We start from the raw sequence: 26,720 nt of genomic DNA on the forward strand, positions 1-26,720 counted from the left end.
CACAGTTTTAGTGTAGCTTTTCAAAGTGTTGTTTCAAAGACTTGGAAAACTATAGCTTGTAGATGGCCATTCTTGAGAATATGAGTGGAGGATAGTCTGAAATTGTCTTGAAGTACCTTGAGCCTTGGCTTAAGTCAACCCAAGTGACAGAGTTGCTTTATGGCTGCTGATTTCCACAGTGTTCCGTGAACTTGAAAAATAATCAGTTTATCAATCATATGACGCAAACACTGAGACTGTTCTAAAGGCTGTGCAACCCTCAGGGTTTTTGGTAGTCTTATTTCTCGTTAATATTGTGATCTTCATTTCAGTCTTCCATATTTTTGAAATTTTTAGTTAAAGATGCCTAAGTAAATTAAAAGAAGATAAAGCTAGTGATGAAGATGGACAAAAGGCATATTTTGTTGTTTTCTTACAGTGAGAACAAATCTGTGCTCGTGTTACATATAAAAGAAATACAGTGTAATGTTCCTTTTTCTGTGTTTACGTACTGTTGATACTACAGAGTTGTTATTTGAAAGATTACCATTCTGTAAGCATTGAGAATGCTCCATTAGCATCACCTTGGAGAAATTGAATGGTTTTAATTGTGAAATTAAATGAGGGAACTGGAGTGTCTCAACTTCAAGTTCTGTTTCTCTTTCATCCTGAAAATGATACATGTATTTTTTAAATTTTGTAGTCCTGTACATTTTGTGCTTTATTCTCTTTCTAAATAACTCTTAACATATTTCACCAAAGGGCTGGAATTTGAGAGATCTTCTGTGTCAAACAAGTTGGTAGTATATATTCTATTGTGTATCAGTTCCACTTTGTGCCAAATTGGAATTCTGATATTGAGAAGTGTGGTCATAAATGGTAGCAGCTTTTCCTATAAATAAGATTTGTGCTGTCTTGTAAAAGTACCAACTGATGGAATTACAAATTCTGTGTTTTGACTTAAATTGCAGATTGATTTGGTGGTTACCAGTGTGTGACTTGTGATACTTAATTGAATTGACACTTGCTTTCCACTGAAAGGCTCATAGATACATTCTTTTGTAGACACTTCAAGTATCTTACCTTATTTGAAAGCCTCCATTTGTAATGGGAAATAAAAGTAGAGTGGATTGTTGACTTTGCTTGCTAAGAGCTAAACAGCAACATCAAAAGCCCTAGGGTGTAGGTTGGCGGAAGCTATGTAACATCAGGCTGAGACTGTAACCTGGAGTTGTGCTCTCACACAGTGACAGTGCGCGTGCTGGCAAATACTGTTGTCGCTTGAGGAACAGGACAGAGGAGATGCTGCCCAAACTCCTAAAGTGGTTTATTTTTTAAATTTGTATTATTTCATATAGTTTTCAGCTCTAAAAGATGATGAGTAAATCAGTTGTAACTCAGTGATTGATTTTTCTGCTCCATACTAAACTGAAAATATTCATTCTCCAGAGGAATGTTACCGTGTCCTCCTAGTTTTGAGTTGCCAATGTCCAGAGGAGGGCCACAAAGATGATCAAAGGGCTGGAACACCTCCCCTACAAAGATAGGTGGAAGCTGGGCTGCTTGTTGCAGCCTTCCAGTATTTAAAAGGGAATTATAAACAGGAGGAGAATCAACTTTTTACTCGGGTAGCTAGTGACAGGACAAGGGATAATGGTTTTAAGCTCAAGGAGAGAAGGTTTAGATTGGATATCAGGGGGAAGTTCTTTACAGAGAGACTGGTGAGGTGCTGGAACAGGCTGCCCAGAGAGGCTGTGGATGCTCTGTCCCTGGAGGTGTTCAAGGCCAGGTTGGATGGGGCCCTGGGCAGCCTGGTCTAGTACCAGGTCTGGAGGTTGGTGGCCCTGCCTGTGGCAAGGGGGTTGGAACTTGATGATCCTTGAGGTCCCTTCCAACCCAAGCCATTCTATGATTATATATCATGAGCGAGCTGAGCTGTCCTTGGGTACTACCTATAGTAGTACTGCAAAACAGCCACAGAATTAGTTTCATATTTTAAAACTGATTTATTTTCTTCAAGCTGTGAAACTCATGTAATACGCAATCATAGCATCACTTTATAAGTGATTGTGAAGATCTTCTTGTAGCTTAAGACAGAGTTTTTAGTAATTCTACCTTACAGGCAAATCCTGTGTCTTCGTGTAACCCCTCTGTCACATTACTCTGCACAGGGATAGGATCTCTCATTCAGAGGCTTGCCAGCTGCTTGCTGTCACCAGCTTCTGCTGGGAAGCAGGTCAACTGGCTGTTCGTACTCTCTTAAGGAACCACCTGTAATTAAGCAGTCTCTGGAAGGCAGCTGCAGCTTCAGCCTTTAATCGTGGTTACTGGTCTTAGGTGGCTGCCTGACTTCAGAGGGCTGGGTAGTGCTGGTGTGCCCCAAGAACAACTGACAGCCCTCTTAGCTTAGGGAAACCCCGCTGAGACCCAGCAGCTGCCCATGGGACCTGCAGTGCCCATAGCACTTACCTCAGGCTGCTGTGAAGATGTCAGTGCTCACAAAAAGGTAGAGGTGCTACCCAGCTCTGGAAGGGCTTCACTGCAGTACAGCTGCAGAGTTGCAGGCAGGGTTCCTTCAGGCTTGCTCTGTCCCACCTGCAGCTGCATCCTGATAACGCTGCTCCGCTCCGCTCTTTGCATTTTGTCAACGTTGCCTTTTTAGTTACCATGTAGAAATATGGGTTGCCAATGAAAATATCAATATTTTATCCCTCTGATTATGAAAAAATTTATTCACTTCTGTTTAATAACCATGCAGTTTTAAGGCTCTCTATTAGTATTGGTGTGTTTTGTCAGTCCTCCAGGCATAATCTTGATCAGTTTTTGATCCACTTTCTTTACAATTATCAGTGTAGAAAATGATCTTTTAGATACTTTTAATTTGGAATAAAGCATTGCAGTATCTTCCAGCTTTATGACGCATGGACTTCATCTTCTGGCACACCAGCATTCTTGTAGCAGCTTTAAAAATATTCTGAGACTCAAAGCTCTGACCTTATCCCACTGCCTCAGAAGCCTTTACAGTGGCTGTGTGTGCATGTAGCCAGCCATGTGTAAATATCTGCAGAAATGAGACCCAGAGCTTTATGGGGTCAAAGACAGAATTGTTGTTTCCCATCTATAGTTCCTGTACTGCAGTTCTGAATAACGTATTATGTCTGTACCTTACAGTGTGTGCTTCATTGATTTGCTTTTATTCGCAAGTTCTATATTTTTATGGTAGTATGTTGAGTACACTTTAAAAAAAATTAGCCTTTTAATACATCTTTTCATTAGAATTAACCAAAAAAAAAAGTCGTCTCTTATCCCAGGTATTGTTAAGAGTTCTGAAAAATCCTTAGGGACTTGTGAGGAACTGCATTTTTACCTTTTCAAAAGCTGTGGTTGACTGATAAGCTGAGCTGCTAGGGGATAGCTTCACCCAAACATTTCATTATCATTTTTGCAATGGTGAAAGCCAGCTACCCTTTTCTCTGCACTTTATTCAGGCAGAGCAAAGGACAAGATAATCCCCTTAGCCTGTTAAATGCTCCATTCCATCTGGTAGGTGATAATTGCATTGTAAAGGGATTAGCACAGTGGGATATGCTTATAGTGTAATGAAAGCTTCACTACAAGTGTGAAAGTCAGCTGGATACATTCAAGCAGTTTGGGACTCTACATTTGTGTTTTATGGTATTGCACAAAAACGAGCAAGTTTCATCTGGAGATGTGCAGTACTTTTATGTGCCTTTGTGGTATGCAAAGGTATTTTAATAGATCGTAAATATTTTGTAGACATTGGCGGTCTATGTAACTGATTTTTTTTTTCACTGAGAAAAGCATAATAAGCTTTTGTTTAGCTGAACATTTTGGGCCACTTCTGTGATTACAGCCATAGTGTGTGCATCCTAAGTGCTCCACTTTTACTCAAAAGTGCCATGACTTTGAAATTGTGGACAGATGTTGTTCGTAGTATAGGAGCACCTGTGTTATCAAACACTGCATATAAATCTTTGTCAGTAAAGCTGAAATTTGAATAAGCCACACTGAGGAATACCAGAGTAAATTTGTGTCAGCGAGGATAAGAGGGTTTTGAGCTGAAAGTAACTCCTGTTGCAGCTGACCAGAAAAAGTGTTTTGAAATTCAGTCAGTGTCAGCTGTGAGCCCAAGGTAGTACAAAAGGATGCTTTTCTTTTCTTTTAAAGTCTTATGCTCTTCAGGTTTAGCAAATGCTGTCAGTAGCGATGACAGTAAGTCTTCAGGCTCGGAGCATTTTGTAAGCTAGCTGCAATTTACCTTCCTTATCTTCAGGATGTTACGGATCCATGTGAAGGTGTGCCATGTGAAGATGTGCCGCAGTTCAGCTTTGATTGCCCCCTGTTCATTTCCCCCTCTGCAGTCTTCTGTTCCATACAAGGAGCTGGCCCAGCTGCGCGGCGCAGGCCAGAGTGTGGCATTCAGCTGGTTTGAACATTAACCTGTTGGTTAGCCTGCTCGGTGCAGGCCCAGTGTTTTGTAGCCAGATGGATTAGAAATGTGACAGCAGTGTGTGTTTTTACATAAATGAAAAGAGTCAGGTGCATAAATATGCACTGTATGTGGTAGATCCTGTAGTGACATTGTATGACCTTACTGTGGGATGAAATTTTCTCATGAATTAGGGTTCTGTGAACAGCTGCGTGATTGCTCTTTCTTCAGTTTCAAGTTCCTGACTTAGCAGCTCTGTGTGTGTGTGTGTGTGTGTGTGAGTGCCTCAGGGAGTTAAGGGCAAAATATAATCTAGTGGTTTTTGTATGGATGTCTGCAATAACTTTGCCAATCTTGATGTCACTACTGAATGTGGTTAAGCTCAGCCTGCTCTTAGTTCATGGTGGGTCTCAGTGTGCAGGGTCAAGTAGAAAGCTGGGTTTCTCGGTTGTTTTTTTTTTTTCCTCAACTTGTGATTTTGAGGCATGTCAGTGATTTCATGGTTTCCTTGTTTCCTTTCTCATTATGTATTTTTTCTTTTTTTTTTTTTAATGTGGTTGCACTCTGAAGAACATTCCTTTGTTTTCTTCTTTTGGATTTAGTGATTCTTCTGAAAAGGGGAAAACGGTGAAAATCACTTGTTTGCTGTCTGACATTCTGTAACTAAAACCTAAGTGAAAGGCACTGGGACATACACTCATCTGCAAACCATTTAATCGTTTCCCATCCCAGTCCCTTCTGAAATAAGTATTTCTGTCAGATGAAAATTCTGGGTAGACAAGTCATTACACTGGCAATATCTATAAAAGGTTTATAGAAGGAATTTTCAACTTCCTAGAATAATTTTTAAACAGTCCTTACGTACATGTATTTAAAAAGTACAATATTGAAGTGTGTAGCAAGCTCAATCTTACGTATCCTTTCTTTTCTTTAGGTGACAAACAGCATGTTTGGTGCTTCAAGGAAGAAGTTTGTAGAGGGGGTTGATGGTGACTACCATGATGAAAACATGTATTACAGCCAATCATCGATGTTCCCACATCGGTCAGAAAAAGATGTAAGTTGAATAAGCTTTTCCACTTTTAAGTGTTTTTCCACTTTTAATAGTGAGGTAGTTTCAAACATATTCAATGTTTGTAAGGAAAGGCTTCATCAGGCTTTAAGCTGTGAATAGCTATTTTCAGAGGCAAGTGTTATAATTTTAGTATTTGTGCATGGAAAGCTTCAATCATAGTCTTGCCAAGGCTTTCTTTTTTCGTCTTTAAGACCTGTATTTTTAACTTAAATGAGAACATTGGTTATTTCTAGTAGTTACGTGTTGTCTAAATTGTTTTTGTTGTGTTTCTGCATTTTTCATCTTCAGTGGTCATTTTTGACAGTGCCTTGTGCAGCTTGTTCATGTGCTCGAGTAGTCCAAGTTAGGCATCACTCCCATTTGTAATAGAATAAAGTTACAAAATCAGCCATTCTTAAACAGTTTTTTTCCCTTTGTAATGCATATAATTGTTTAACACCAAAGTGAGTGTGGTCCTATAGACCTTGACCTATGTAAACATAAATTTTTCCATAAGCTGTTGGTTAGTTAAATTTAATCAAAATTTTCAAGGATAGGAGGAAATAGGTTTAATGTCATGGCTTTTTACAGAAAAAAGAAAGAAATGCTTAAACAACGCCTTACATCTCTGTTTAATAAGTTGTTTTGATGAGCTTGATGAGAAAGTTCAGGTGAGCTAGCAAATGGTTGGAACATACTACAATGAAGGCTGCTGTTTTTTGTGTATGTCCATTACATACCTGTGTATACTACAGATGCACACAGGCACAGTGGAATGTGTATAGCATTGAACATGCTTTCTCTTCTGTGAGTACCTAAAGGTGCAGGGAGCACTCTCAGACACCAATGCTATTACTGTGTCTCAGTTAATAAATTCCCTCTACTAGATTCAATACGTATAGGGAGAGGTCATTTAAGATGTGGTGAGAAAAGTAAGGTGAGACACTATGCTGCACAGTCTACACTGAAAGCTGATGCTTGGCACATTGTTGACATAGAGTATGAGTGTTTTAGTTGCCTACTCTTTCTGTAGGCAGTGTTGCAGAAGTGGATCTTAGGATGGGACTTGAAGAGAAGGAAGGTGGGTGTTCCAATCACCAGGAATGACAAATAAGAAATCCTGAAAGCTTGCGGGAGAAGTGGACAAAATGGGGAATAGAAGCTGCTGTAGTTGGCAGAGAAGAGTGATGTCGTACCAACAGGAGATGGAAGAGTCATTTTGGCAAAAGCTTCTTAAAAGTTTTGTTTCCAAATAATTGTTAAGGGTTTATTTTTCTGTGTAGCTTCACTATTGACCATTACAACTTCTGGAGTCTATGCTCATAAAATCTTAAACTACTACATGCTTTTGTAACAACTTTTTTAAAAAGGTGATCAAAATAAATATGTAGTGATGATATTGACACTGTCTTGTACACCTTTGATCACTTATGTATAGCTAAGTGTATTGTCTGTATTACGTGTTATTTTCTTGTTTCGTTTGACTGACAACAAATGAGAACATCTGCAAAGATGGTTGTCTTTTGGTTTTCTTGTTGCTGTGCCACCAATTTCACAGCTTTGGAAAACCTATTCCAATGAAAAACAAAAACATATTTAAATACTTTTTGAACTGAAGTTCTACGAATGATGGTTTTCTCTTTATGAGGATACAGTAAATTTCTTGACTGCGTTAGTGTTTGGATAGCACTTAGCACTGACAGACAAAACGAAGTTTGCTCAGAATTTCCAGTGAGTAAACTAATGAAGAATCGTGTTTCAAACTTTGGATGCAGCATTATGAACACCTGTGGGGAAAAGCTTCCAGCATTCTTGATCCTGAAATGTTTTCCAGTCTTTCTTACTTGACACTTGCATTGAAATAGGGCAGGCAAACGTGGAGAAAAACTAAGGTAGAGGACAGCTGGGGGGAAACAAGGCAACAGTCGTTTATATATTCAGACATCGCAACTGACAATAAAAAGACTAAAACAGCATACGCAGTCTCTTTGTAACAGTAATTGAAAAATGCAGTCCTCATTAAAAAAACAATCTTATAGTTTAAAATTTTTTTAAATAGTAGAATTGTCTATACGTTATGTAATGTTACGCAATTTAAATCATGCCGTGTTTTTTCATTTTCAATTTCTTACATCTTCACTCAGAGTAGTTAAAACTTCGTTTCATGTGTGGTGGGTTTTAGCTACAAGTCTGTTTAAAACAATTTTTTTTTTTCCTCTGACATATCATCTATGCTTATGAACCCCCAATCAGTCACATGCTTCACTTATCCTGTAAAGTTCCTCAAGTTCCTGCAAGTGTAATATTTTGCATAAAGTTTGGAGCCCTTGCTTTATTTTTCACAAGCCAGAAACCCTTCAGTGAAGAGGCATTGTCTTCAGGTTGGATGCAGTGATGTCACATACACAATTTTACTGCACTGAGAGTTTTTCAGGAGCTCTTCATAGTTAGTTTTAACACGTTTAACATTTAACAAGTTAGAGATTGTAATTTTTTTTTTTATCATATTGTGTTAGGAAATAGTTCTTCATTTACTAGGGCTGAAAAAACATCTAGAAGCTACCTGAAAAAAAGATGTGGGGAAAAAAGCATTTTATGCCTTTTAATAAACAATTTTTATGGCACTTGCTGGTTTGGTATTCTTGTGACTTGTTTCTTTGGCTAATTTGAATTTTAAAAGATTTTTTTTCTTTACCTGAAGGGAAAGTGTACTGAGTAAAGGCTCTTGAAGTCATATCTTAAGATTTGAAGACTTTTGACAAGTGAGAACAAGTAGCAGCAAAGAATTTAGGAGATATTTTTATTTCAGAGCCTTGTTTTAGCTGAAAGCAAAAAGCTTTCTCATAACTTGCCTTTTTTCACTTGGGGATATAGTTCCAGACGCTCAGGATTTACGTGCTATTTGAAATGAAAAATTTGCATGTTACTTATCCACCTAGTTCTAAAACATCTGGATATTGCATGGGTCTGTTTTTAGGGGGGCACAAAACAGTCATTTCTTTGATTTTACTCCAGCGATCTAGTACTTACTCTTTAACTAAATGGGTGGCTTTGCTGTGAGTCATCACAACCTTGCTGTGATAAGTAGGTAAGTGGAACACAGTATATCCACGAATGCTCTTTCTATGAATTCTGCTGCACTTAGCGTGTGATAACCAGGTCAAAAGTGCTTTACTGAATAATTTGGATATTTTATTGGTCTTGCTGAAAATATAACAGTTTAAAAAAATAGCTTTAGATTTGGCTTGAAGCAGATGTGTTTCTGTAACTTGAATTGGCAGCAAGGTACATGATGTGATCACAAAATAATTACAGATCTTGTTTGTGGCCAATGTTGTAAACCTGACTGATCTGTGTCTCCTTTCAGTGAGATCACCTTAAGTATAGGGGTCCATCTATTTTTGGTTGGATAGAGTGACCCATAGAATTTGGCAGCTCGAGGGCTTCGTATACTTTTGAACCTAATTTCTTCAAATGAAGGGAAATAATGGCAGTAAACTTCAGATCGCTTCAGTTTGAACTTTCTGTAAGGAAAAACAAACAAACAAACAAAAAAACCAAAACAAGTGACATCCTCTTACCTGCAAAAACCTGTGGTAGACTTTTCTTTGACTAGTTTGTCCATTCATATCTGAAGCCGTTTTATCACCCACCTCTTCCTGTGGTAAGGAGTTCTGAAACACATGTATGTTTCTTTTTTAAAGTATCTTCTTTTGCTGTCAACTGCAGCACAAACCAAACAAATTTGGTTGTATACAGCCATGCCATTTAATGAAGAGCTGCCCAACTTATGACTAAACTTTTTTTTTGCGGTGAACACTGTTCACATTTCTTAGCCCAGTGCTTGGGTTGTTTGGTTTTTTTTTGCCTGTTTGCTCAACAGATGATAAAGGGCTCATGTGATTTGCACTTCCAGTGGGTTAGTTTGCTGGGCTTACTCTCTTTTCTTAAAAACAAACCAAAAAACCTTAATGTCTTAACTGCTTCTGGACTTTCTCATTTGAGACATGAAGCTCTAGTGCAGTTCAGTTCTTTCAAAATGTGACTTCTTGTGAAATCCTGTATATTTTAATAACGTGAGCAAGTAACATCGAACCTGCAGATTAGACTTGGGTAACTGCAGCTCTTAATCCGGCTCCATGACAATACCTTTCCTAAAGTAAGAAGCTCTCAGATTTAGATACTGAGCACGTTGAAATGGGTTATTGATTCTGAGAGGCGACTTTCCAGAGGACTCTTCCCTCCTTACATGACAGAAGCGTGTCCACAGTAGATTAAATTCAGGTGTTCCTCTCTCATGAGACAGTTGCGGAGTCAGTTGCATGAAGGGAAGTGTCGGCATTTTTGTCTTTTAATGAACAAGATGAGAGCATTACAAAGGAGTGGTCAAAAGCATTTTATCAAAGCCTTTTCTTGCAGACTTCCATCAAAGTAATTTGTAAATAAATTAATAAATAGCCTTATAAATAGGTGGGACTTTTACAATAGATAAAAAGCCATGAAATAAGATTGAGGTTACCATGGAGACTGAGATCTAGAATCTTGCTAGGTTTGGGAAATTAAATGTGGAAGGGTTTAATCACTCTTCTGGAAACAGCTTTGGTTTATGGTTGCTGAAAACCATTGCATTGTTCTAGCTTGACTATGGACTTTCTTACACTATTCTTTAGGGTTCTAAGGAAACACATGATGTCTTGTTTCCCAAGATATCCTACTTGGCATTTCCCTTAATCATTGCCTGAGAATCTGTTAGGTTGGTCATGATTTAGTTTCAGATGCTGCACTGAAAGGTGTTGCAAGTATTTAAGAATTCCCATGGAATCCTTTTGTATCAGAAAGAGCAGCAGAAGCGCTGGATCTAATGCTGACCGGTCTAATAGAGCTCATTTATATTAAGATGACTTTGATAATATGAATAGCTTTGATTGATTTGTGGAGGGGAGAAAATGAAAGCTTATTCAGGAGAAAATAATTAAATGTCTTCTATTTTAAATGGAAAATGACTATTATCGTATGCGTTAACAATATACGTGAAATCATACTTGCAGATGTGAGTGAATAGTGGGTTTGTTTGTTGTCTTTGCTTTGTGAAATATATTCCTTGCAGTGTAAGATGCAAAAGAATGGAGTTGTATTTTACCTTCCTGGAGAGTGACTAAACACACCTGGCATCTTTTAGTGAGCGTGTGATATATTTTAATGAAAAAAAAAACAACCACATTTTCAACAGATAAAAGTTGCAGTGCCATAAACTGAAAACAGTTAGAATGGCTTCTGTGGATGAGATATGGGGGGAAAAAATCCCTCTCTCTCTTTTTTTTTTTTTTTTTTTTAGTTTTAATTCAGTGTACCTTTTTTCAGAGTTTACTGTCACTCTGCATATAGCTTGCATTTTCATAATAGATTTACATCGAAGAATAAAGAACCGAAAGTTCAGAACTCAAAATGCAATCTTCATCTGTTTCACTATAAGTTAGTATCTGGATGGGGTTATCAAATGAAACAACACACAAGAAAAAAAGTAGAGTTAGAAAAAGAGGTTTTCATATTCTGTCAGACAGTTTGCAAGAAACATGTATCTGAATTAGTTTAATTAGTTATTTCACATCACTTATCACAACAAAATTAATTTTGCTGTAGTATGTAATTGTAAACACTGTTCAGTTTGTGTTTAATTTTTTACAGGAAAAAAGTCACTGTGATAGGTGTTTCAGTACTTTGTCAAAAAGCTGCATTTAATCGCATCTTCGCATACATCAACAATATGGGATAGGTCTTGCGTTTCAGCATTAACATTTGAAGTGATTCCATGGGCCAGTTTAACCCTGTGATAAAATCATCTACCTCTTGTAGAAGGGGAAAGTTATCATCTCTTAACAGTGATTCAGTTTACCCAACAGATTGTATTGTAATATTGGTGTTTTACATACTCGGTCAGTGGGTGGTTTTTTGCTTTTGCTTTCAGTATACAAGTGGATATTCAATTAGAGTAAAATATTTGCTTTGCTGTCCTAGATCTTCCTGTCTTATGGCATTTTTTTTCTCGGCTTTCAACAAGCTTTTTGTAATCGTTTGTCGCATTAATGTGCTTCAACATCAAACTGATTGTTTCTACCCAGAGAGAATTTGTTTTTAAAGTTTTACTTGAATCGCTGTGTTAACCTCTGTCATTAACAACGAATGGCAGTCAGTAATGTCATTGCCACTCAGCAGCAATATCTTGCCTGTAAGTCCTTCGGATACTGCTGCCAACAGGAAAAAATTTTCAGGTAACTGCAGCATGAGAGATGGTGCTTATGGCGTGCTCCTCACCCCCACGTGCTTCCCAGGCACCACCAGAGACAGGAGACCACAACCTCAAACGATGAAGTCTGGAAGATGGAATACTATTTCATGTATTTTTTTTTGCTATTGTATTTGTTTTTATTTTTCCATAAGTAGTGGAGATGAGTAAAATTTTTTCCCACCAAATAATTCCTTCCAGTTGCCAGACATTCAAAATTTATTCTCCAATTTTGAGATTTATATAAATTTTTTTTATATTGTAGGTTTTATGAATGCCATATTAAAAACCAGTTTGTAATATAGAGGAGTACTGTTAATAATACTGCATACTGAACTGTCCAGAGCATAGCAAGTCACATGTTTATCAGTTATTTGTTGGCTTGGGGTTTTTGTGCACGTCACTATAACACTTTCTCCTTTTGAGGCTGTAGGTCAGCTGTTTTGCTGTTAAATAGTGCAGCACAGATGGCAGTTACCAGAAATAAAGCAGTGCAAATATGAAATGGTGCTGATGCTTGCACCTGCAAGAGAGCCATCATTTATCAAGCCAGATATTAACTCACGCACTTATTTGCTTATTCTAACATCTTAATGCTTTTAGGAGCTGAATTTCTGGAGTCAGATTGAGGCCTGCTTGCTTTGCGTTAAAGAAAGTGGCTTTAGGCTGTAACTGCATGGCATGGTGGCCTTTGCAGGAGAGTTGTTTTTCCCCACGCCGAGGTGCTGCCACATCAGGAGACTGTGGCCTGGGCTTGCCCGTTGGAAAGTGCAGCAACTTTTTTACAGCTCTGCCAAATTCAAGCAGTTTTTCTCAGGATTGTTCATTCTTCTAGATCAACTTGCTGCAGGAAACCCATCAATACTTAATGAAAGTAGTTATGGTAAAATCTAGTTCGTCACTAGCAATGGTAAATAGCCTGATAGTATATTATTGACTTACTGATTTTTGATGTGGACCAGTCCAAAAACATGGATCTGTCTGCTGGAATAATCAGCTGATTCAAGTTTAGAAGCAGAATCTTACATGTTCAGAATGCACTGTGACCATCTGAACCTTGTGAGCTCAGTCTGCCAGTGCTGGGCGTTTGTGAATCGGTGCACTACTGCATTGAAATGCAGTCCTGGAGTTGCACAAGGGATTGTTTGTTGCATTATCTCAAGGACCTGTGGGAGATGCAAGCCTTAGGCTTCCTCAGTCACCAAACAACATGTAGAGGAAAGCCACTTGAAATAAGTTGTGTGGTTAAATCATGCTACATTGGAATAGAGAAATGCCGTGTTTTAGCACAACTGGGTTTTGTAGCTGTTGACCACCAGCAGATTGATGAAACTGAAATGCTCCAGCTTGGAGAATGGTGTTGTGTATGTGCGCAGCAGAAGCGCGCATCCTTTAAGTATGCTTCTAGAGAACTGTTGTGTTCTGTGCATCATGTGGCTGATTGTCCCACCAGATAAAATTAATGATGCTGGGAGGAATGTTAATAGCATTCGCCTTGAGTCTGTGTTATCTTTTTTTTAGACAGAGTTTGAGGAGACTAATAGGTTTGGTGTCTAAAGAGGTTTGGTGAGTGAAAAAGAGATCTTGGTAGCAAACATTAAGATTTTGACTAGTCTAGGAATTTTTTTGTTGCCCTAAGCGCTATGAAAACGATGGAAAAAGAAGACACGATTGTAAATGGCTCCTAACTTAGCTATAACTGAAAAACGTGTTCAGTGAGGTTTAGCGATACATTACAGTGTCAGAAATATCTTGATGTATGTATTTGACATGTTACAAACGAGACAGAATAAGAGAGAAAACCATGTAACATATTCCTTCTCCATGAGATTTGAGAAGAACTTCATTTAATCAGCCTGGAACAGATCCTCTGAATGTCTTGTTATCTCTGATGTCCTAAGTATGTGGTGACCTTAAAATGAGTTGTTAGACTTGCTGAATTTAATAGTTGGCCATTATTCTGGTCTTCTGTAAGGGTTTCTCTGCAAGCCCTTCTGAGTTTAACTTTTCCTATAAAAGCAAATGGAACAATGCATGTGACCTACTTTGGAGTTTCTTTAGAACTATTTCAATTTTTAATAAGCATTGTTCATTAAATATTATTTACCATTCATTTTCCCTTAACTGGATTTAAAAACAAGTAGTGCTCAGTAGAGATTCCATTTTCCTCCCTTTCAAGTAATTTAGTATCTCCTAGGTCTGTGGTTTTATTTTTTATGCTGAGATTTGTACCATCTTCCACTTATTATATCACAGACTATCACAGCAAGTTTGAAATAACCTAAGCAGCTATTGTGGGATTTTCTTTTTGGCGCAACTGTTCTGCTTGTCTAACCCAAAACTGGTAATAATTTTGTTGCTGTTTCTATCTCGGTGCCTGTTTTTGTTGTTGTTTGTTTTGTTTTTTGAGTAAGTCCTATTTTTTGCATGGAATCAGAGTTTGCCATACCTTGCAGCATACTCCAGGATTTTCCAATTTGTCAAGTTGTAATGTGTTTTCTTTTTTTTCCTAACCATTCTAAGAAAGGAAAGATGAAGTGAAACTACTGTATCGGCCTGTTCTGTCAGTGTTTACCAAATATGAGTTTGGATGGGGAGCATGCTTTTTAAGTCCATCTCCGAGGTGTCCTCACTTTGGTTCACGTTGCAGAGTGGTCACAATGTGAATCAGTTTGTTTCTTTGGGTAGAAGAGATGCTTCTGGAGCACAGCAAATATTTTCCACTCTCAATGGTGCAGCCAAACCACAGGGTCAGGTGTTCCAGACAAGATAGAAATGCATGCAGTATGTATGTTAGGCCTTCAGAACCAACATTTTTTTGTTTACAAATGCACGTCTCTTTGGCCACATCACTTGCTGATGCAGACCGGTGAGCTGATGCAACTGATTATTTAAAGTGTTCTTTTGTTTACAGCCGGTCCTCCAGTAAGAAGGGAGAACTTGGATTCAGTTTGGCATCTATTTTAGCTAGGTATTTTTTTTCTGTAGGAAGTTTTTGTCTTAATAGTTCAGCCCTCTTATGTATACAAGTATGCATGTTTATTGCTGTGGTTGCTTTCTACCAAATGTATGCCCAAAATAATGTGAGCATATACAAGTTTGAGGTAATATTTCTGGTACCTCTTCTGACAGTAGTTATTTTCTACTGCACTTTTTCCTCTTGTGCCTTGTCTATATATTCAAAAAGTCATCAGTACTTGATGTAAGTTATAGACATCAAAGCTACTCTTGATATTTAGTGTCTACCCTGCAAGTTTTATTTCTCGTTTCTGCCATCTGCATTTGGCTCCAGCACAGACAACTGGACACTTCCTAAGGTTTGTTTGAGCTTTACATCTATCTAGGTTAAGTCAACAAAACGGTTTGCAGTTTACCACAGTATCATGTATTTTAATTTTAATTATCTTTTTTTTTTTTTTTTTTAACTCTCAAGCTGAGAGCGTGAGAGTACAGATAAGAATCCAGGCATCCCTTTCCTTGGAACCATCCTTCAGTTCAGGTCCAAACTACTGCACTAAACACACAAATATCTGCCCATGGATTACTAAGTATGAGTAGTGTATTCTGCTGTGAGCTGGATGGATCAGGTCGACTAATTACCCCTTTTTGTTCCAAGGGAAAACCAGCCAGACTGAATGTTGACAAACATCAGACTGATTCTTTAAAAACATCCAGGGATGGAGACTGGCAGAAGGAAGCTGTGTAATCCAGTGCTTTAGCCTAAATCTTCTGTTCCTCAACTTTTGTTATTAACCCATCCAATTTCTGCAGCAGCATGGAGAGTAGTTTATTCTTTTCTCTCACAGTTGTGACTGAAAATCTGGCATCTTGTCACTGCCATAACTGCCTTCTCTTTGGGGTGTGCAAACCCAAGCCTTTCTTCAGATATCTTGTTGTTGTTTTTTTTTTTTATATATATATATCTTACTTTTCTTGGGAGTCTCTAGTTTGTCGCATTTCGTGTGTGATGTCTGAAAGTGGCCATAAAAGTTTTTAATGGAAATATTTGGTAATATGCGGTATCTCTAAAGTGGGCACAATGAAGCAGGAAATATTACTTCATCTGATATTTGTACATCCTAGCTGTTCACACGGTGCATTCCAGGCATGATGCGTGCTTTTTAGGGGTTACTATGTTATAATTTTAATATTTGAATCTTACCTAATGTGTAAATCTGTTTCTATATGGCAGCTGCAACCTAGGCACTCATTTCCCACTGTTCACATGTACAGCTGATAATATGAAACTTTGCACTTGCTGTTACTGAATTAAACAGAAAATCTGTGTGAGTGACGTGTGTTTTGCAGGGAAAAAAGCCCCGCATCTGATTTAAATAACTGAGTATTCCTTCTTCTGTAAAGATGGCTCTCTTAGCTGCTAGGGTGGGAAAACTGAAAGCTTTTGCATCTTCTTCCTCTATGCTATTTTTTGCAAGTTAAAGAAAGTCTGGTTTTCTACATGCAGAGTCAGATGTATTGACATGGAATGTACTGTTATTGCTTTGCAGATATTTTAGGGAGTTTCTAAAACTTGATGGTTGAAAAAAATGTGGGGATTTTTAGTCACTTTTATATGCTGTTGCAGACTTCCAGAGCAAGCTACTGTCATATCTCTGTGTCTATAATAACCTTCTATTCTTTTTTTAAAATTTTAGATGCTGGCATCACCATCAACATCAGGTCAGCTGTCTCAGTTTGGGGCAAGTTTATACGGGCAACAAAGTAAGAATTACTTTTATTGATTTTATTAGATGTTCTAGTTTCATGCTCTGTGTCCTCTCGAATGTGTGACTTCGTTTATTTTGGAAGATACGTTTTTGCATTGTCTGTCATCCGTTTTTGTGGTGTTTGGTATACAAGGTGTCACGTATTGACACCGTATAGCTGTTAAATATCCAAATACAGTCATCCTATAAAGTATGTCTGGGACTTAAGTGGCTGAAGAAAAACTAAGGAAGGTGAGCTGGGCCAAAATGAGCCTCGCTCAGAAAAACATCTAAAGGCTAGAAGGAAATTATACTTCATGGTTTATAGTAGCAAATTAAATCTTGTCTATATGCTTGGCAGCTCACATTTGGCAGAGTTAGGCCAGTACGATTGTTTCCTTCAGCTCCACTGTTCAATTTTTTCCATCTCTTGAAGATTTTTTTCTTGCAAGTGCCAGTCTTGTGTATGTCGTTGCTAGTGAAGACTTACAGAGAAACAGTAGCATTGTGCAATGCTAGACCTGACCTAAGTGCTGGAGTTAAGAGCTGAACCTCCCTGTAGTTAAGAGGGGCACACACACAGAGTGACTCAGAACACCCGAGTTTATAGATAGAGTTACACAAGTAAAACAGGTTTGAGAACATCTTTCATTACTCCACACTTCTGAATGTTTGCAGCTTTCTAGCCAAGTCCATCTGACTCAGACACTAAGGAAAGGTGTCTTCAGAACATTTTAGAGTGCGGAGGATTTAATTTGGACACACTGAAAGCTTTGTCTCCCATGTGCGTGGCCTTCATAGCTTATTTAGGCTTTCTTCACACAGTTTAAAAAGTATAGTGGTTTTTTTATTATTTTTTTTTACTATCCCTGTGACTGTTGATGAGTGACTGCATCATACCAATGGGTGTTTGATTGCCCTGCTGGGACTTTTTGGCCAGTCTGAGAGTCAGGTATGGACTTTTGGGTCCTGAATCTGGCACTTTTCAGACTCAGCTGCATAAAGATACTGAAGTAGCTGATTATTTTTAGGGGTAACTTTTTTTTTCATCAACTTTGTTGTTCAGTCCAGTTGTATGTCATGTCTAGGACATAAGCTCTTGAACATGGAGACTTGCATGGCTGAAAATTCAAAAATAAATATTTTCAGGGTGCAGGGAGAAGCTGCTATGTTTGCGTAAATGCTTGTTATTAAAATATTCTGGGAGAGACAAAGCTGCTGTCCAGGTACTTTTAGATTGATAGTTGTCAATCATTTAGCAAGATGTCATTTTGAAGAGTTAAGTTAAACTTAATTTGTAGGTATTAAAAATTAACCACTTAATCAATCAGTTGACAAATCTCTTGTCTCAGTTTAAATGAAAAGCATAGAAAAAGGAAGCATAACAGAGGGTTTCTTTGGTTGCTTTTGTTTGTTTTTTTTTTTTTGATCATTTGGGATTTCTTTGTAATGGCAAATATTCCAGCTGCCCCTACTTGCCAGCCACAGGAACACGGTAGCAGAACTACTCATCAAAAATTGTAATCGAAGAAAAGCAACAACTAGAAGAAACACTATGAATGAAAAAATGACTATGTTCATACAAATGCTTGCACAAAATCAACCTGAATACTGTAATCACATTTTTCAGTGTACCATCTCTAGAAGAGTATGGGTTTTTTTCTTTACCATTTTAATTCCACCTAATTGTTAATCAGCGTGAAATATTATTTATAATACATATTTATGCTCATTGAAATTATTCTGATGCAGCAAATTGCCAAAATATTTGCAGCGAACACCTTGATATAATCAGCAATTAATGAAGTCTTAGGAGGCTTGTTATAGTGAGTCACACTACTTCTTAATCTCAATTTATAGAGATAAACTGGAGTGTTATCAAAATCCCTCGTTGCAGACTTGCTGTGAATTGTAGGGGAGAACACCGGGTAGACAGCGCTTCTGCAAGAGCGAGAGCTGAACAACTGGGAGGTTTCTTCAGACCTTGTCTGTAGTAATAACTGGAACGTATGCTGTGTCCATTCTTTGCATTCTTAGTATTTCATCATGTCGTACGCTGGCATATTCAGCTCTGCTGAAGGGGTGATCTATCATCGGAGAGTGCTGATTCGTCATAATTTTTCTTCCTTTTGTCTGCAAGATAAGGTTTTAAATTCTCTGAGGCTTCCTCAGCAGCCTCACTCCAAAGCGATAGGCCTGTTATTTATAGCTATCGCGTTTTAGATGCAAGTGTGTTTCTGTTGATATGTTGCACTAAATGGCTTTTTCTTGTCTTTGGACATAATTCCGAAACTTCACGAATACAGAAAAGCTATGTGAAAATGATCAGAAACTCCATAAAGTATTCTGACATCTTGAGACAGGTTATTTTTTGTTCTTCTGAATTGAGATGATTTTTTTTTGGGGGGGGGGGGGGGGTTAATAAAGTGCTTACGTTATTTTATTGCACCTAAATGCTTGCGTAGAAAATAAATTTGATCACAGTGCTAAGAAACAAACAAACAAAGAAAACCAAAATCAGCCCTGTATGCTTTTAATTGCAAGTTGAGGATGGTTAAATTCCTACTTGCTTTCAGTCCTCAAAAAATTAAATCTAACTTGACTTTGGACACTGAAATTGCCTTATCAAAAAGAAGCAACTTAAACTTTACGGAGAAGTGTCCTAAAAGATTCATTTTGATGTCCTGAAAGCCATGTTACGAAATATTCGTAGTTTCATTTTTTTTAGTTACAGGTTTGCATATTTTTTAACAAGCTAGTTTGGGGTTCTAAGTGCCAGCCAAATATTTATCAATTTATTCAAATGTAATAACCTATTTATTCGGTGGAGATCTTCATTTTCTCAAAACACCGACTTTTTAAAGATAATATGTAGGTTTCCACGTCCTCATCAACCAAACCACAGCTCACCCTGTTCTATTCAGAATACATCTCAAAGGAAACAGAATTTTGTTATTGACTTAAAGATAAATTTTGTCAAGAGCCTTTCTCAAGTTTGACACGAATGGGGCTATGTGTGAGATAACTGGGCTTGTAGTACGCAAGCAAGGACTTCATTTTACACTGCACTTTCCTACAGTCTTTACACTTTTTGAGGTTGTCAGCATAAATTGTTTCCATCCACACCTGATGGCTAAGACTTTGTTCCGGATCGCTATGTATCTCCACCCCTCTGAATTTTTTTTCAATAGGTGCACTAGGCCTTCCAATGAGGGGAATGAGCAACAATACCCCTCAGTTAAATCGCAGCTTATCACAAGGCACTCAGTTACCGAGCCACGTAACGCCAACAACAGGGGTACCAACAATGTCACTTCACACGCCTCCATCTCCGAGCAGGTATTTATTGATAGCCAATGTTTCTGCAATTGTGTCTTTCGGCAGAGCACTTACTAAATGTTCTACATATCGTGCCTCAGCTACTTTAGACTGATTAATTAAAAAAGAAAAGCAGTATTTTTTATTGACCACTGCCTGTGTTAGGTAAGTAATACTGTAAAACAGTAGGATAAGACTTAATGTAAGACAGTGTTTGATTTTGTATGTAAAGGATAAGTTGCTGGCAAATTCTGCTTCGGAATGTAAAAGTCTGTTTTTCGGTTGTTCTGATGGTTAACATTTTTATACGGCTGTCCTACGCTGTGTGAGAATATTAAGGTAGTAGGTCCAAAGTGCTCTTTAAAAAAGAGTTGTAACGCCTCTTGAAATGCATAGTACTTAAGTATTTATCTGAACCTGTCCGAGGACTTGATTGGTACGCAATGGGTCATCTGGTGTTTCTGAAGAAATCCAAAACTACATTAATTATAGAGAGTAATCCAAACATGTTGTGTTGAATCTAAGCACGAATTAAGTTGCAACAACTCAAAGTCTATCCTACATGAGTAATTTAAATGAGTAACCAAATACTAGTGTACAGATTCATCTCTGTGGATGGTTTTTCTCTTTCAGGGGGATATTGCCTATGAATCCTAGGAATATGATGAACCACTCCCAGGTTGGTCAGGGCATTGGAATTCCCAGCAGGACAAACAGCATGAGCAGTTCAGGGTTAGGCAGCCCCAACAGAAGCTCTCCAAGCATAATATGTATGCCAAAGCAGCAACCCTCTCGACAACCTTTTACTGTGAACAGGTAAGGCTGTTTGGTCAGACCATCCCTGTACCGCCATGGGCGTGCTTAAATACTGCTCTCAAAGTCTGATTATTTTATCCATTAGAATAAAACTTGAAAGTGCTGCTTTGTGTCTTCCAGTCTCTCCACACTAACTTTGAAAGCTGCTTTCAGTGCTTGTGCCGGCATTTTGAAGCCTTTCAGCTAAATTCTGTTTCTGACTACTGGATTTCTACTGCTCTTTCTTTAAAATATGTGATGTTCTAGTGTGTTCCCACGTTCGTTTTTGAAATGGACCTTGATTTTTGTGTGTATACATTTTCTTGAAAACTATTCATCTATGAGTTTGGGAAGAATTAAGGCAAGATGTGATCCAGAATAACTATTGATAAATAGTTGTTCTATAAGAACAGTTAACTGATTTGGACACAATGGAGACCACAATATCTCCCACAGTGGAGATATTTTACTTCTTTAAATTCTGGAATAATATGGAACGCAGTGGTTTACAACTCATCTAAGGTTTTGGTGCTCATTTTGATGCCAGAATTTTCTCAGTTACTTCTGTTCTTTTTCTAACTCTGGGCAAAATTGTGGCATCAGAAATCATTGTGCTTTGTGCTGTTGATATGTTCATGCTTAGTTTATATTGATAACCTTGTATTAAAATGTGTGTCTGATTACATAACGTGTAGTCAGCTTCACACAGCTGACTGTTTTCCAGGCTTCTTTCCACAACCTCATGATCCCTGTGCTCCCAGTTTGTTCCTCTTTCTGGCTTCGTGCCCTAGCCTAGGGGACTGAGCACAAATACGCTCCTGGCAGTCAGGTGCCACCTCTAACCTCTTACAGTATTTTTACAAAATAAATGAAGAAAAACTATTTAGTTCTGTATCTTTCCATTATGATATAGGCATTAAATAACCTTTTTCTTAATCACAGCAATAGAGGTTTGGTAATAGCAATTTGTGTTCTTGGAGTGTGAGAAGACTTTGGACACAGGCCATTCTGAAAGTAATGCCTCCTATTTATTTCCATGGCAACTACAACATATACAAAGAACACAACAACAGTATTTGATAGAGCAAATTCTCAGCTACAAAACACTATTTTTTAACGTAGTCACTACCATTAGCTATGCATTTTTGCCCCAATGAACAAGAGCCTGCATGCCGCACTCATCAAAATCTGCATCAGCTGAGGTGACCCACTGCTGAAACTCACCACCCACCTCCTTACTGTGCTCACATCCACTGTTTGGTCTCCATAAACATTCAGCAAAGGCTAATGGATGCCACTGGCTGCCATTTTTTCCACATGGAGGAATTCACTGACACACCTTTGCTTATCCACATTTCCATGTCAGAGTGCCCCTCTGCTGCCGTCTGTCACACGGCAACAACATGGAACAGAATATTGATGGGATGGTTTGACCCCCCACTGCCGTACCACTAACGTCCACCTCTGATGTTGTGGGCTAACATAGTAAAATAGGAGGCGTTACTTCAAGAGCAGTCCTCATTTCTTGGCCTTTTCTTTCCTGTGATGTAGCAGCAAGCAAAGGAAATAATAACTTAAATAGATAATTTTATATTTTAAAGTATTTTTAAAACTTGAGCATGGATCAAAAAAAAAATCTACATGCAGAGAATAATGATTTTGGAGATTGATGTATAGGAAGTACTTGTTTAAATAACATCCAGCTGTAGGGCAGAGATAATGAAATTCCATTCTGTAGGAGCATTTGAATTAAAACCCTCTTCTTTTGCTGTTTGCATTGTACAGCTCATGTTAATGATGATACAGTTTTTACAAGTTGAGAAGGACACATTACTGGAACAATGACAAGTTCTTATTCCACATTTTATTAGCCTACAAAAGTATAGTACATATCCAATTGTTAATTGACTATATTTAATTAAGTGGTGAAATGACATTTGGAAAAAGAAGGTTTTTATTTCCTTGAGAGGTGCATGAATTATGTGACTTCCATGAAGTATTTTGATAATTGTTCCCTTTCTTGGAGCAAAGAATGATTTTAGATCTTGGAACACACAAAATACTTAACTTTCTCAGTTACATCAGCAAAACAGGCTGGAAGCTGAGGTAACACTGGTTAACAAGCAGTTTACAAGTAAGTGTAGGGAAGTTCACATCTGGTGGCCTAATCCGTTTCTTATCACTGAAATTCTTGATCTAGTTAATTCTAATTACTTTTAAAACAAATGAACAACAAAAAAAACACCTTGAATGAGAAGCTTGTCTGTGACCAAGCAAGGTCATATTCCTTCAAGATCAAATTATCTCCGGTTGGTGCTCTCACCAAGTCTAGGGTTCACAGGGGATACCAGAAATGTTTCTTCCAAGGCATGAAGTGTCAAGGATTTGGATGTCTTTCAAATGCACCATCTTGCTGAAGCAAAGCAGGATGGGACCATTCTTGACCGTTTCCTTTTCTTGATGTCTCAATCCAAAACAAAGTATTTAGTGCTTGAAATTAATTGTAAAAATGTGGAAAAGACATATAAATAAAAATTCTAGTAGGAAAACTTTTGACACTTGTATGCACAGAAACTTGTAAAATATCAACTTGTGTCCTCTTACAGGGGGAAATGAATGTTGTGGTTTCCCATAGGGCAGAAATACAGAATTTCTCTCAGCTCTGGGCTACCTTGTGACTACTTAACATCTTCAGCTTGCACAGAATGGAGCAGATCATTCGGGTCTTTGTCAGACCACAGCAGTCCTATCTAATTCTTAGATGTCTTCAAATATTTTTGCTTGTCTGCCTGAAACTTTAACTGGTGTCCTTGTGTGGCAGAGACCATACATTGTGATGATTGCACACAGTAACTTTCCAGCTTTTAACTGAGTCATGACAAACTTGATCACATCTATGATTCAGCTTCCACCTGCAAACGAATGCACTAGTCTGACTTTTTGCTGTTGTTTTTACTGATATTTCATTTTTAATATGAAATTATTGAGTAAAATGCGTATTTATCATAACTTGCTGACTGACAGATGTCAAAGGAGTCGTAGCTATTAAGAAAAAAATCAGGTTATTACAAAGTCATTCCAATTGTCTTCATTCAGCAGTGCTCATTGCTGTTCAGAATTTTCAAAGGTATAAAGGAAAATAATTAAAAATGGAGTACAGGCTAAAGTGGATTGCTTAAGATGAAATAATTTAAGTGCCTTTGGCTTTTTTCCTTAATGCCTTCAGCTGGAAATTATGAAGTCTCTATTCTCTTTTCTCTGACTTCTTGGATTTTTTTCGCAGTATGTCTGGATTTGGGATGAACAGAAATCAGGCATTTGGAATGAATAACTCCTTATCAAGTAACATTTTTAATGGAACAGGTGAGTTTATACTGATCTCACAGTTCAGTAGAAAGATTTTGGTTTTGACTGAATAAGGTTGAAAATACTTTGAGTGTAGTTGTTGCCCAGAAGTTGGAGAGTAACTCTCAGTATTCTTCAGTAGGTTCTGTAAACCTGACTTTAATGTGGAAAAAGTATTTTATTTTAGTTCCAAGATTCTGTGGAGAAATAAGTGTATTAATGGTTTGTTTGTTTTCCCATGGCATAAAATAACAAAAACAGTGCTATGCCATCTGGTGTTACTGCTTCAGAGCAGTGGCTTATAATACTTCTCAGAGGCAAAGTACAAGTCTGCTAGAGAATACTCACTGTATATCACATTTCCAGAAGTTGTATCTGTTCAGTTAGAAATGCAAAGTAGCTTATGGAATTGGAAAGGAAATCAGAGAAGAAAAGTTTCAAACATTACAAAGGATAAACACAGCAGGGCAGCACTTTGAGAGACCTCAAAGCGATTCTTTTAGTCAGTTGTTTCAGTTGTGATTTTTCCCAGGGAATTACTCTTCACCTGACTTTAATAAATTAGAGATCAATCAATGTTCTCATGTAGGTGCTGTAGGCTCACAGTGCTTTGGTGTTGGTTTGTTGGTGGCTGCCAGCCCTGAGGTGTTGCTGATGTCACAGCATGGAAGGCTTGGCCAGTGGGTTTGGCATCCCCATGGCCTTGTGACACCCATACAGAGCTGTGCTACTCTCCTCAGCTATGTGTTTTTTTCACTGCAAACTGAAAATCTTCCCATGTTACTTGTACCGTATTGGCTCTACAGTGGTTTGAACTTTACCTTTTCTTGTCTTATCTAAGGAGAAGAGAGCTCCTTGTTGCTCATATGGGTGATTATCTTGTCTGAAATCTTTCCTTGATAGCTCCTTGCATTTTAAATAGGTTACCTGTTTATAATACTACAGTTTTGATAGTCTGCCTCTATCTCACATATGCAGTGTTTAATTCAAAATGAACAAAGGTTGTTACTAAATACTACTGAGTGCATTTGTTTAGAGAAAAATCTTGATGCTCTTTAGACTAGTGTCGTAATACAGATGCTGTATGTGTTTGTGGTAATTATAAATGTAAGAGTAAAAAGATCAGTTTGAAGCAAGAAAATATATCCAACATTTATCTTGTGCATAATGCTAGTTGATGAGTAAAAAATAAATAAATAAAGCCGATCAACCAAACAGCAAAAAATAAAATAAAATAAAATAAAATACCTGCTTTTGTTGTAGATGGAAGTGAAAATGTGACAGGACTGGACCTCTCAGATTTTCCAGCACTAGCAGACAGAAACAGAAGGGAAGGAAGTGGCAATCCAACTCCATTAATAAACCCTTTAGCTGGAAGGGCTCCCTATGGTAAGGTTATATTTTTGAAAACTCTTTGAATGAACGATGTGTTTATTTGCTTGATTCGCTTTTTTCAGTTCTAAAGACAATAGGAAGCCTTCTCAAAAATGCCAGAATCTTGAGCTAAGTCTCGTTTTCTGAAAATCAGCAATCAATATCTTTATAATTGGAGATTCCTCTCAGGTTTCTGTAAGTATTAAGACTTACCTGTTTCAAGTTCACCACCAACAGTGGCTGCTGGGCTTTTCAGTTGGTAGAGCATGATAAATTTAAAGCTGCTCACTGTCCAGAAATTTTTTAGGCAGTAGGTTGCTTTCTAGTTGTATGTATGCAAAAACTGTCCAATTCTGAATAGTAAATTTTAGAAATAATGTTTGATTGTTAGAGATTGTTTTTGTGTAGAAAGTGAGCACTTGTGAACATACCATTTATTTTCAGTGTTTATTGGTAGTACTCACTGTAGTACTGTTCACTGTAACTCTTATGATGAACATCAGAGTTCAAGAAAAAAGTAGCCTGTAAGCACTGACTGTTGTCAATCAGATGCCAAATCTGTGTCTTATATAATTCTTACTGAACAGCTTAAAAATAATAAAAGGAGAAACATAAGGGTGGATACAAATCTTACTATTTGGGTCTGGGAAAAAATGGGGTAAGTTTAGCATGAAGGACAATACTTTTTTTTTTTGTTACTGCTTCAGTAGATTTTGTCATGCATGTTGCGTCAGCTGCTCTGAAAAGTTGCATTTATAACTTATTTTTGTGACACTTGTCAAATTTCCAACTAAAAATACCCTAGTCTTTTCCAGCTAAAAAAAAGCTAGTGTTCTTCAGAGATAGCTCCAATTCTAATTGGAGCGAAATAATAGATACTGCATTATCAGGGGAAAGTAGCCTCATGGATTGGGTGTAACCAAGACCCTCTGCTTAAGATAGCTGTGAGAAACAGCTAAAGAAGTAAGTGCTCCCAAATGCAGGCAAAAGTCACTTCCCTTTATAAAGACGCTGGAAAGTCATGCTACGAGTAGTGAGCTAATATGGCTTGTTGTTTATGAGTTTGTCCATCTCAGAATGAGAAGCCATTACTTGCAGAACTGATGGAAGATAGGAGGAAGGCTCACACAGATGTACTTGTGGCGTGGGGCTGGAGTTCAACATTCAGTGGTACTGCTGCATTAAAAAAAAAAAGACACCATTTCCCCATTTGTGGTGCTAGCATACCTGTTTGCGTGATTGTGTGGTGAACTAGTGAAAAAATACCTGTCTGAAAAGTTATCTTGAGCATCTGCTAAGTGCAGGGGATAGGTGTCACAGTAGAAACAATAATGAAATAGTGAATGAGATGCACTTGCCACCATCTCGGCAAATAAAGGTGGAGAGTGCTTTTGGTTGTGGTCAAGAAAAAGAAGG

At 37.8% G+C, this 26,720-nt stretch overlaps 1 protein-coding gene and 1 long non-coding RNA gene across 3 annotated transcripts in view; one reads left to right on the forward strand and one right to left on the reverse strand.

Annotated features, from left to right (window-relative positions):
• Positions 1-26,720, forward strand: part of CNOT2 (CCR4-NOT transcription complex subunit 2) — a 93,916-nt gene that overhangs the window by 49,842 nt on the left and 17,354 nt on the right. For both annotated transcript variants that reach the window (XM_021385160.1, XM_021385159.1), the window contains exons 2-7: positions 5,364-5,486; positions 16,422-16,488; positions 19,664-19,811; positions 20,424-20,606; positions 23,869-23,948; positions 25,194-25,319. In XM_021385160.1, the coding sequence (XP_021240835.1) occupies positions 5,376-5,486; positions 16,422-16,488; positions 19,664-19,811; positions 20,424-20,606; positions 23,869-23,948; positions 25,194-25,319 (715 nt within the window). In that variant the 5' untranslated portion in view covers positions 5,364-5,375. The remainder of the gene's footprint in view (positions 1-5,363; positions 5,487-16,421; positions 16,489-19,663; positions 19,812-20,423; positions 20,607-23,868; positions 23,949-25,193; positions 25,320-26,720) is intronic.
• On the reverse strand, positions 17,887-23,862 carry LOC110392806. Its single transcript, XR_002434630.1, has 2 exons — positions 21,925-23,862; positions 17,887-18,605 (listed from the first exon to the last, which is right to left on the reverse strand). It is a non-coding gene; the product is annotated as an uncharacterized LOC110392806 (long non-coding RNA).

The sequence above is a fragment of the Numida meleagris genome, chromosome 1 (assembly GCF_002078875.1).
Source record: "Numida meleagris isolate 19003 breed g44 Domestic line chromosome 1, NumMel1.0, whole genome shotgun sequence".
NCBI lineage: Eukaryota > Metazoa > Chordata > Aves > Galliformes > Numididae > Numida > Numida meleagris.